The 12,378-nt window shown below is 33.6% G+C and overlaps 1 protein-coding gene across 7 annotated transcripts in view; it reads right to left on the bottom strand.

Moving 5' to 3' along the window:
- STXBP5L (syntaxin binding protein 5L) overlaps positions 1 to 12,378 on the bottom strand; it is a 381,398-nt gene that overhangs the window by 60,250 nt on the left and 308,770 nt on the right. For 5 of the 7 annotated variants that reach the window (XM_027060943.2, XM_027060941.2, XM_027060948.2 and 2 more), the window contains one exon: positions 8,046 to 8,138. The exons of the other annotated variants lie outside the window; for them this stretch is intronic. In XM_027060943.2, the coding sequence (XP_026916744.1) occupies positions 8,046 to 8,138 (93 nt within the window). The remainder of the gene's footprint in view (positions 1 to 8,045; positions 8,139 to 12,378) is intronic. 7 annotated transcript variants of the gene reach the window in all.

Genomic DNA, 12,378 nt, shown 5'->3' with positions numbered 1-12,378 from the left:
CTTTGCATAGTTTTTTTTTCATATGTGGCATTAGAAGTGATTTTTTGTTTAATTTGGGAAGGACCAAAAATCCATATTGGATAAATCTAATAGGTAAAGAAATATGACAACAAATGTATGAGCTCCTATCATAAATAACTGATAAGAGTAAAAACAGATGGTAAAACCTGTCAACATTTTTTTGAAATAGAAAATTCTATTTTATAGATGTATATATGATATGGTCAAGGAAATTTCGCCATGGAAGTGGCAGATGAAATGACTTCAATATTGACTAGTACAATGTTAAATTCAATAGATAAGAAAATTTTGAAAATAAAAAAATATTTGAAAATGAATTATATTATAAACAAGCTATCAGAAAATGTTTGAATGAACCAAGAAAACACCTATAATTTATTTAAAAAATTTCCTCATTATTTGTCTGCTAATAAAAATTTTACACTGGGTATCTCAAAATATTTAACTAGAATGCATGTTATAATAAAAAGAATGCATAAAAGAAATCATGTTACACATCTTTTCTGTCACTTAAGACTTTAAGAGTCTAGTTGATGTCATCAATTATACCCTCTAAGTGATTTTTCTTTACAAATAGGAAAGCTATTTTATTTTTTAATTTATTTTTAAAGTTTATTCATTTTGAGAGGGAGTGCATGCACGAACGGGGGAGGGGCAGAGAGAGAGAGGAAATGAGAGAGAATCCCAAGCAGGCTCTACACTGCCAATGCAGAGTCTGACATGGGGCTCTAACCCACAAATGGTGAGATCACGACCTGAGCCAAAACCAACAGTCTGATGCTCAATGGACTGAGCCACCCAGGGCTCCAGAAAGTTATTTTACAATAAAGATGCAGGATGATGAAGTAGAAAGAATATTCCATTTAAAATCAGAAAACCTGGCTCACAAATTTCTGAATTTTGCCACCTATAAGTTTGAAAAAAAAAAAAAACCTTTTTCAATTTGTAACTTAATCTTATCCGTCAAATAAATAACATTCTGAATACGATCTTTAATGTTTCTGATGGAATATGATTGGAATACATTTTTTAATCGGTTTTAGAAAATCTAAATATAATACAAACTTAAATATATTTTTATGTGTCCTGAAATATTACTTATCTCTTGATTTTTTTTCAACCAATGATTTAAAAATTAAAACCCCATTCTTGGGCGCCTGGGTGGCTCAGTCGGTTGAGTGTCTGACTTCAGCTCAGGTCATGATCTCCTGGTCTGTGGGTTTGAGCCCCGCGTCCGGCTCTGTGCTGACAACTCAGAGCCTGGAGCCTGCTTCGGATTTTATGTCTCCCTCTCTCTGCCCCTCCCCTGCTCATGCTGTCTCTCTGTCAAAAATAAATATTAAAAAAAAAAAATTAACAAAAATTAAAACCCCATTCTTATTTCACAAGTCATAACAAAATAGGTGGCAAGCTGGATTTGGCCTGTGGGCTGTGGTTTGCTTATTACTAGATGCCATGTTGAACTACTTGTAAAAGGAAATCTAAGTATTATCATTTTAATAAAAATAATAGCAGCTGGCAATTGTTGCTATGATAAAACATTAAAAATAATTCTATTAAGATTAAGGGGCAGGGACTCCTGGAGGCCTCAGTCCATTAGGAACCCACTCTTGATTTCTGCTCAGGTGATGATTTCAGGGTCATGGAATCCAGCCCGGCTCTGGGCTGAGCAAGGAGCCTGCTTGGGGTTCTCTTTTCCTCTGCCCTTCTCCCCCACTTGCATGCATGTGTTCTCTCACTCTCTTTCAAAAAAATAAAAAATAAAAAATAAAGAGATTAAGGGGCAATCAGTAAATCAAATTTTAGTAATTTGGGTTTAGAATTAGCACAAGCAAAAATTTATTTATATCAAAATATGGCAAACTAAGTGTATGTAATATGCTTCAGAAGAGATTGCAAGTATATTTTGTAAATTCCTAATTCAGATGAAGTGAAGGAGTGGGGTGTGTTCACTAATCTTTCATTTAATTTTTTAATAACTAATGTAAGGATTGGTTTCATAATTTATGTCAATTGTTTCTATTTTATTTTTAAATAGGGTATTTCAACATATCTATATAGTACTAATTACTTTAAATGAATTACAGTGATGTTTTCAAAAAGTCGAACAGTCCCTGCTTATTGGTCATAAGCCCAGATGCATACAGGAGGACAATGGCCACAATGTCACATGCCTTCCCACTTTCCACTCTTCTTTTTGATGGAAAATTCACTTGTATATTGTGAATTGTATATTCTAGTATCTAACTTAGTCTGTCTTCCAAATCTCCTCCATGTTTTTAGATTCCCCTCTCCATTTTATTACCTGTCTTTTTGGTTTCCTGTAGAAAGCCTGAAAACTGGAGTCCCCTCACAAACCCCAATTTCAATAGTATAACTGAAGGAGTGAAAGGGAATGATTTGGTGGGATTAATTAGGGAAGTTTAATAACAATGTTAATAATTATTCATGCACAGAATGATTCTCTTCACTTGCCCAAATAAACTTTTTTTGTGGGGGGAGGGGCTCTTTAGTGTCCAGGCTCTTAGTGTCCAGACAACTAGTAAATTCTTACTTGTCCTCCAAGACAGCTCAGAAATCACCTCCTTTTTGAATGCAGCCTCAAATTTAAGGTTTCATCTGGTGCCATTATCTTTACTTTCATAGCATCTTGTGCACATTTCCTTTATAACACTTAACACATTTTTTACACTTGATTTTTTTAATGCTACTATCCATTAACATCCTGAAACTGAGTTCTCCAAAGGTGGGAGGTTGTATTCCTAATACCTAATAAATTATTGACATAGAGTAGGTGTACAATAAGTGTTTGCTGAATGAATGTTGAAAAAAAGCCAATAAAGTCAGAAGGTAGGTGGTGAAGAATTACACTGAAGAGGGCTAAGCAGAGAGAGAAAGTATGTTCAAGTGTTAGAGAAATATGTTACACATGAACATTTGGGGAATTTGGGTTGGAAGATGAATAAGGCAAGAGGTAGTAACAGGCCTTTAGTCTTGCAAATGTACAGGATAAAAACCTTTGCAATGTTCCCCTGGGAATGTACCTCTCTGAATTGGTACATTTTTACTGTTCTCTAAGCTAAAGCATATGCACTGCGGAGAAAATGGTAAATAGAAACTTCTCATGACTCACTGGCTTAGCACATTACACAAAAAAGAGAGAAAGAGAATCTTGGCTCCCAGGAATCTTAGAGGTCATCTAGTCAAATACCCTATTCAATGAAAGTATTTCTCCTACAACATTCTTGATATCCTATCTATTTGAATAGATTTGATTGAAACCTTTAAAGGTAGAAAAAAAATCCAATTTGGGGTTGCTATATTGCTACAAAATTTCCTTCTATGTGAGCTCAAACTATTTTCCTTTACCATTTATAATTGTCCCAGTTCCGGCCTCTAGAGCAATAAAGAATAAATGATTCTTGCTCTCATATGTCAGATCTTAAAGCCTCTGCAGAGACTTAGGGGCCATCTCCAGGTACTCCAAACAGATAGGCAGGAATTTTTATTTTAAGATGGTGATACTGATGCAAAGAGGTTGGTAGATCACGTTTTGAGAAATAACATTTTATGGTTTTATGAACATTAACCTATGGGACTTTCATTCAGGAACCTTCCACAAGAAGTATTTCCTGAGATGCACCCTAGATTTTTCATATGAGACACCATTTGTCCTAGTTGTTAAATTAGATGTATATACAGTTACAGATAGATACATAGATATTCATAACACTTTTATGATCTTTAAAAATTGATTATTATATTCATTTTCAAGTTAACAGGTGCTTTTGGTTCCTTTAAGTAAAAAAAAAAAACAACAAATTTTGTCATCTCTATTTTCGATCTTACATTTTCTAAATTTTAATTGGTCTTTTTTCCCCTCTGTAAAGTTCCATAAAGACTTTTTGCTTTTCTCCTATGCAGGTTTCCTGTTTTTTAGATGAAGCGAAGTCCAGTGATCCAGAACACAAGTGACCTGGATTCATATCATGACTCAACCATTTGCCAGGTGAGTGAGTGACGCTGGGGTACTAGTTACTTAATCTCAGGAAGAGTATGTTTCCCTTTCTCTGTAAAATGGAAATAATAATAGTCCCTACTTCATAGGGATCTCTATCAGCATTAATTAAGTGAATATGTGTAATGCATTTAGCATGGTGTGGTATCTAATAAGAATTCAGTGTTAGCTATTAATTTCATTATTAGTTGACGAGAAAATATTGTTTCTCTGTGGTATTCTATATCAGAAATGACTTGTCTGGGCAATGTGTTGTATTTAAAATCTGGTACCTAGGATTAAACATTGCACATTGGGATAGTCTCCAATTGTATATAGCACTATTATTTGTTTGCTCTGCACAGTAGTACTTCCTAAGAGTCCACTGCTCTTTTCAATAGTAATGCCATACACTTAATTCATAATGGGCTTATTTTCCATGAAAATCTCTTTAAATCATGTTGTGCATTCTCTTCTAGAGTACTATTTTTAATCCTTCACACTTTGAAAAACTGCTTATCTTGGCTCACAGATAATAGTGACACAGCAAATAGTGACATAGGTAATCCACCTGCAGGGCAGGGACTATTGCTGCACCAAGTGTTAGACTTAAAACAGTTTGATTTCTTATTATCTTAATTCTGTTAGGTTCTGGGAAAATTGTCAGGAAACTCTTGTCCCTTTAACATGTTATGGCATACACTTTTGAAAAAAAAAAACCCAGAAAATTCATGAATGTACACTAAAAAAGTGAATTTTATCCTATATAAATTATATCTCAATAAAACTGAATTTAAAAAATTCATAGAAAATTATCCCCACAGAAAGGGTTATTCACTCACCTAATCACATCTATCACCTCTGACTTACCTAGAAAATATCAGGTAGGATGGCATAAGAGACCAAAGATGATGCAAATGAATGAAATAATTGACTGATGGCAAAATACATAGTAATATATATAAATTCAGCCCTAAAGTTCAGGTGATGGCTTAAAACAGCACCAGATTATAAACTTTTGCAAGACTATTTATCTCTATTCTAGAATTTCTGCCTCCAGGCTCACTTACAATAATAGGTGGAGTAGTCTGATAGCTTACCGTAGCTTATGCCAGAATGAGGTAGTATGTTCAGGCCTAAATAAGGACAGAACTTCAGGCACTACAATACTATTTTAACTAGGGGGCTTCATGCATCATTAATGTATCAAATCCTTCAATCACTTGTTATATTCACGTGCTTTTTTCCTAACTCCTAATTCAAGTCAAAGTCAATGGAAAGAGCAGCCTGGCTCATCAGAGATATGTTGTATTGGCCTCAACTCTCAGAACAAACTCTTAACTATAGAGAGCAAACTGATGGTTACCAGAGGAAAGGTGGGCATGGGGATGGGTAAAATAGGTGATAGGGAAATACACTTGTGATGAGCATGAGTGTGGCATGGGAGTGCTGAATCACTATATTGTACACCTGAAACTAATATTATACTACATATTAACTAAATGGAATTTAAGTAAACACTTGAAAAAATAACACATAAAAAAAAGAACCTCTTGGGGTGCCTGAGTGGCTCAGTTTGTTAAGCATCCAACTTGGCTCAGGTCATGATCTCACGGTCTGTGTCAGGCTCTGTGTTGACAGCTTGGAGCCTGAAGCCTGCTTCAGAGTCTGTGTCTCCCTTTCTCTACACCCCTTGCCCGCTTACACTCTGTCCCTCTCTCTCTCTCTCTCTCAAAAATAAACATTAAAAAAAAAAAAAAAACCCACAACCTCTCAGGTCCTTAATTCCACAGCTGAATCAAAAATTTTGGGACAAAACAAACCCTGAGTCAGTCTGAATGTGGCTTACTACTTTAATGGGAAATAAAATACAGAGATAGGCTAGAAATTTCTAATTGAAAGATTTTGATTAGTTGTTTCTTGGTTAGAAACAACTGGATTGACTTTTTGATTTCCAATGAAAGATTTCTATTTGATAACTTGGCTAAAGATATCATGGTAGGAAATGACAGGTAAGTTCAAATTTCTCTGACTCCAAAGCTATGCCCTTTCCAGTAAGCAACATAATATGTATGATATATGTATGATACAGAAGATACCACTTGTGTGGCCTAGATGTCTTCTGCAAAATAAATAAATCTAACGGTAAATTAAAAGTTGTTTAGATTGAAATGTTTATAAAATTTATCTGTGTATTGATTCATTCACTGACTAGTTGGAACAAAGTAACAAATTTCATTTGTCTGTATCTTCCCTAAGCCAGAAACTAAGATAAAACAAAAATACCTGCTATGTATATAGGTACAGTTCAAACACATATGCACAATTTTGGAGTCACCATCCATGGTAGAGCACTGAAAGGCCTACATGCCTCTATATTACTCCCCCTGCCCTCACCTTTTTAGGAAGTTGCTAAGGCATATCCAGGCAAAGAAGTATCTTTATTAGAATTTTCCTCAGCATAAAAAAATGTTTAATGTCATGACTTCACTTTTCTTACAATATCAATATATATATATATCCTATTTCTATCTGGACAGTGTTAATGAATCAGTAACTTGTTATTAGTGTTGTATGAATGAGAGTTAAAAGATTGGGAAACTTTACTTCTGTTCTTATCTACCTTGAATTATAAATCCCAGAGAGAACTAGTTTCTTCAACATACTTTTTTAATAGGAGGACAAATAATTTGGGATCAGAGGAACTTGAAGTCTGAAGATATGAGTTGGTTTAGACTAAGTCATTTATTATTAGCAGGGTTATCTTGAGCAAGTTATGAAATTTTTCCTTAGTCATAATTTCTTCAGAGTTGCTGTAGGATTGAATAAGATAATACATATGAAAACACTTTGTTTGCTTTAAAGTACTATACCAACATTGATTACAATTTTTAGCAAACAAGCCTTGATAAATTCAAATGTGATAATTTGTTGATTTTATGCACTATAAAACTAAAAACCATTTTTGTATTTAGCTTTTCCTGGAACTTAAATGGTAAACTATATTTATAATGTTTCATGCAAAGTATATTTCTTAAGTTCTTTTGAATTTCTTTGTTAAAACATTCTCTTCATAGCAATTTTGTCACTGCTTGCCTATGTTTTAATTTCAGTTGTGATTAGTTTTTTGCAATTTTCATACTTCTTTTTTTCATTTTATTAATGAAACCAGGAAAACGCATAGGCTTTACAACCAAATGTAACCAAGTTAGAATTCCAGCTCTACTTACTTAAATACTCTGACCATCAGTTTTCTCCTCAGAAAAAGGCCTATCACAGGGGTGTTGTATTACATAAGAAAAAAGTAAGTTACTGTTTGGAAAATTATGGGTTACAACTATTTTTAGGATCTTTGGTTACTGACTTAACTTGGATTCTAGAATATTGGTAATTTATGCTTCTTAAATTGCAAATCTGGTCACAACCATTTTGTAATGAATGCCTAATTTAAGGAAGCTGTAAAACCTGTGTTTGATTTTGATTTGGTCTCTCTGAGCAGTATCAAATATTCAATGGCTCTGCTTAAAACAGATTATAAGACCTTCCTTTCTGCTATTTCTGAGAGAACATTGCCCCTTTGAGGCAATTCTTTGGTGGAATTTCAGGGTTCATCACAGTAGTTTCTGATCATAGAAAATACTTAATTGTATTATGAAGAATTAGGAGAATTTTTACAAAACCACTCTACTTTTTGGCTCTTAAGTTTCCCTGAATTCTCTGTTGCTCCCCTCATATTTTCTTATAGGTATGATAAAAGTATTCAGGTTTAAAGCAGAAAAACAACATTATCAAAATTCTATAGAACATTTCAAAGTCTTTCACAAAAGCCCTAACAATTCCTGTTGTGTATTGAATGAAGTCAGTGTCCATGGTTTTATTACTTCAGGGAAATTTGTCTTCATTCACCATGAGGGACCTGTATTTTCAGCACAGATAGGAATAAAGCTTTTGAGACAAATTGTGAAGTCCAGAAAATTGTAGAGATATGAAAAACTTGTTTGTTCACAAAAGAGATTTTCTCTTTCACCTGGCAAGTGATGTACTTGATTCCTCTGTCTCACAGCTGGTATTTCATTCCTATACAAGCCTGGTGCTGCCTCAGGAGTTCTGGTAGCAAGTCCTAAAGGAAGGGAATAAAAACTATTGGCATATAATTTCTTAGCCCAGGTGAACCCAGAAGTCTTATCTAAGGGGTGAATTGCATGATAATTATCTGGAAGGGTCTCTATTTTGTGCATTTATCTGGATGTTTTGGCACTGCCCTAACAGAGGACTATTTGAACGGAAGAAGCTTTCTTCTTTGGAGGATGTACTGGGTTTCTAGAAATGTAGAACCATGCAGAACAAGCATTCAATGTAGGCTATAAGACTTAGTTCTAACTCCGGTTTGAGAACAGAGCTGGTTGTTTCTTCGTTAGTTTTTGTGATGTTAGCTTCTATGAAATTTTGATAAAGATATCTTTACTAAAGAAACCTAAATAAACACATTTTAATAATGATAAATAATTCTATCACCCTAGCCTTAACTTGAACTTGATAGCATAGTAAGTCTATTGTGTACTGTGGACAGTGAGAATTATGAGGATTGATGGCTGTAGAGGTAGCAGGAATATTAGAACCCGATGCTAGCCTAGAAAAAGATGTTCATCTGAGCAAATAATTTTTAAAGACACACCTTTAAGGAATAAAAATTAGAAAAATGCACATCTTGTGGGCAGATATAACCCTACAGTTGAAGGCTTGGGTAGTTTTCAACTCTTTGTCCAAAGAAAAGGCGTCTATTTCCTTGACGGATTGCAGTTCTGTTCCAGGTAAGTGAAGCTAGGGCTGAATGTTCCTGCTCATCCCCTTGGAAGGTATGTTTATGCAGTACACAAACTGCACAGCCTTACCTAGTGAGTGAAAAATGGTTACACAGCTTTAAGGAAAAACAGCTGACTATTGGTAAAATTATTAGTTTAATGTTGGTTTCTGCAGATACACTGTCAGGTCTATTTGGCATGGAGTATGTTATTTTGTTCATTAGTTTATTCTCCAGGGATAGATAGCATAATATCTACATAACTACACATACTGAAAATTACCTGTTAAATAGTTGGGTGAATGAATAAATAATATGAAATGGCTATAGTATCCTGGAAGTTAAGAACATCAGCATTCTGGTTGGCTCACTGAGATTCTTTCAGCTCTGAATTCCTATTCTGTTCTCATTGTCCTCAAATACATATTTAATAGACTTAAACTTTGCTCTATTTTACTTGCAGTTTATTGAGCTAAAAGGGAGTTTGAGATCCATGTAGAAGATCAGAATTATAAAATTATTACTGGTCTCTGGCTTGCCTAATTACCAGCCATTCTTACTCAGCTCTTTGCATCAATGTTCTAATCTACTTTTATCAGACTTTGAAGGGATTAAGGTTTGAGATCACAAAATAGATACTGAGAGGGTAAGTGTAACTATTGAAAAAATATTTTAAAAAATTTCACAGATCCATAGTTCTCAAATGGTCCAGAGACCAGAAGCATTGGCATCACCTGGGATCTTGCTTTGCAAAATTTCAGGCCCCTCTCTAGACACTCAGTGCCCAATTAGAATCTTTGGCACTCAGCAATCTGTGTTTTAACAAAATGTTCACATCATTCTCATACAGGCTTATGTTTGAGAACCATTGCATTAAGGAAAAAAAAAGACAAGAATAGTATTGGCTCTTAAATGCTACATATATATGAAAAAGGGGAGATATACCCAGATACAAACATAATAATTGACATTATTAATCAGATCTAGTTTTTTTAGTATGTGAATCAAGGAGACATTAGAAGGCATGGCTGCTTTTCTTAATTTTTCAGAAGTCATATGTATTATTATTTTCTAGTTTCCCTTTATTACACATATTGATTCTGCCCTTTATAAGTTATCTAAACATTTTCACTGTTTATATTTTCATTCTTTTCTGCCTTTAGAGATAATAGGCTTCATGAGATTTAAACTACCATTAAAGTCTTAAATGTGCTTTTTTGGGTTACATTTTAGTTTTATGAGATTGGACTAAAAAGTCTGCATTTACCCTAACAATACCTCTCCTGATAATCTAGATTAAATAAAGCAATTCCTACAATAGGAAGAGATTTCAGAATGTAGTTTTATGTATATGTGTTGCTGTGGTATTCTAGGAATAGCATTGGGTACATTCTCCTTTGTGGGCTTAGAAAGACCCTTTAATGCAACACCATTATTTTTATTTTTTCATGGGAAATGAATGGAATAATCAAATATTATTTCTAATTTTCTTAAGATAAAATAAACTTTGTTGGCACTGTTCCCAGAAGGATAGATTTCATATATTTTAACAAACATAAAATGACTAAAAAGTTGTTATAAGGAAAAAAAAATCATTCCTCAACTGTGAATATGATTTAAGGCTGCTACTAAAGAAGAGTGGGCCCTGCCCAGCAAACCAGTCTCAAATAAGGCACTGAAGTGATAAGTGAATCTTATCACAGCCAATCATTTCTGTCCCAAGTATCCTAATACAAAAGTAGTCAAAGCCTTGCTGCTTTGAAGTAATCTACCTTATGGCATGCAAAGTCCTGACTCTGCCTTGCAAAACAAACAAACAAAACAAAACAAAGCAAAAAGAAAAAGTGTCTTGGTGGTGTTTCCAGATCTACCCTAACATAATAAAAAAAATCAGAGGTAAAAGTCTAAAAGCAAGATGTCTACTAAAAGCCTACAATAATTACCATAATTAATTATGATATTGAAAGACATGCCTGAGACTGGAAATAAGAGATGTTTGCTAATACCACATATTTTCAACATTATATTGGAGGTCCTAGTTAATTTCTTCCTTTAGAAATAAGAATAGAACTGCTCTTTTAACAGTAGGCATAATTGGATAGACAATCCAAAAGAATTTATAAATTATTGGAATTTATCAAGTTTTCTGGATGACATCAATATACACAAATTAATTGTATTTTTATAACCTAGTCACAAACAATAAGAAAAAAAATAAAAAAAAATTATGACGTATAAAAACAACAAATACCAAGGAATAAATCTAATGAAAGGTATGCAAGACCTCTAAAAAGAAAACTAAATATGTTACTGAGAGAAAGATGTATGTGGAACAAATAAAACTTTTATACTGTTAATGGAAGTAAAATTGGTGCAATCATTTTAGAAAACTCAGTAGTATTTACTGAAGCTGAACATAAACATACCCTATGACCCCCAGGCTTCACTCCCAGAAACACGTACAACAAAAATGAGTTTATATTTGCAATAAAAATTTTACAAGATTGGTTATAACATAACCCCAAATTGAAAGCCACCTAAATGTGCAGCAACAATAAAATGCATAGACATATTCATTTAATGGAGTATCACACAGAACTAAAAATTATTCAATGTGACTGAATATCATATACGTAATGTTGAGCAAACTTAGAAAAAAGAAGTAAATACTGCATGTTTCCATTCATATGAGAGTCCAAAACTCACAAAACTAATTTATGGTTAAAAGTCAGAACAGTGGGTACCTTTGTGAGAGTAAGTGGCTGAGAGGCAGGAGGGAGGTTTCTGGTGTTCTACAGACATTCTGTATTATACCTCAGTTAAAAAAGTTTACTCCTAAAGAGGTAAGACCAAGGTATACAAAAAAAAAAAATTCCAAAGAAACAAACAAAAAAGGAAAAGTTGTAGTATTAATAGTAAACAAAGTGGAATTCAGGTAAAAAGACATGAACAATGGTGGTTTATGGTATAAGATGCACTTTTTGTCAATATAGTTTAAAATATCTACACATGAATATTTTTAACACAGCAGATATAAGGAAAAATAGAAACATATTATTAGTACAGTATTTTAATTCTCCTTTTCTCCATCCTTGGCAAGTCAAGTAATTAAAATATAAAGACATGAAAGACTTAAATAACAATGAAGCAGCACTTATAGCTACTTAATTCTGCTACAAGTTAACATTAATAACTCTGGTAAAAGAAAAAAAAAACTCTACCATATGGAAATTACTATTAATGCAATCACAATTTATCAAAAGCTCTGATACATACAATGCAGAGTTCAATGGGAAATTTAACCTTAGTATAGCAACATGTAAGAAATAAATGAATTAAGCATCTACCACAAAAAAATTGAAAAGTGAAAAATTAGAAAACAGAGGAGGGAACTAATAAAGTTAAAAGCAGAAATTAAGTTAAAACCCCTAAAATCCAGTAAAACTTTTGTTCAAGTTTAAAAAACAAAACAGAAAGGGGCACCTGGGCAGCTCAGTTGGTAAAGTGTCCCACTCTTGATTTCCACTCAGGTCATGATCTTATGGTTTGTGGGATCCAG

This window comes from Acinonyx jubatus, chromosome C2, assembly GCF_027475565.1.
Source record: "Acinonyx jubatus isolate Ajub_Pintada_27869175 chromosome C2, VMU_Ajub_asm_v1.0, whole genome shotgun sequence".
Lineage (NCBI taxonomy): Eukaryota > Metazoa > Chordata > Mammalia > Carnivora > Felidae > Acinonyx > Acinonyx jubatus.
The sequence above is the reverse complement of the archived record's forward strand: the minus strand, read 5'-3'. Positions and strand labels throughout refer to the sequence as shown.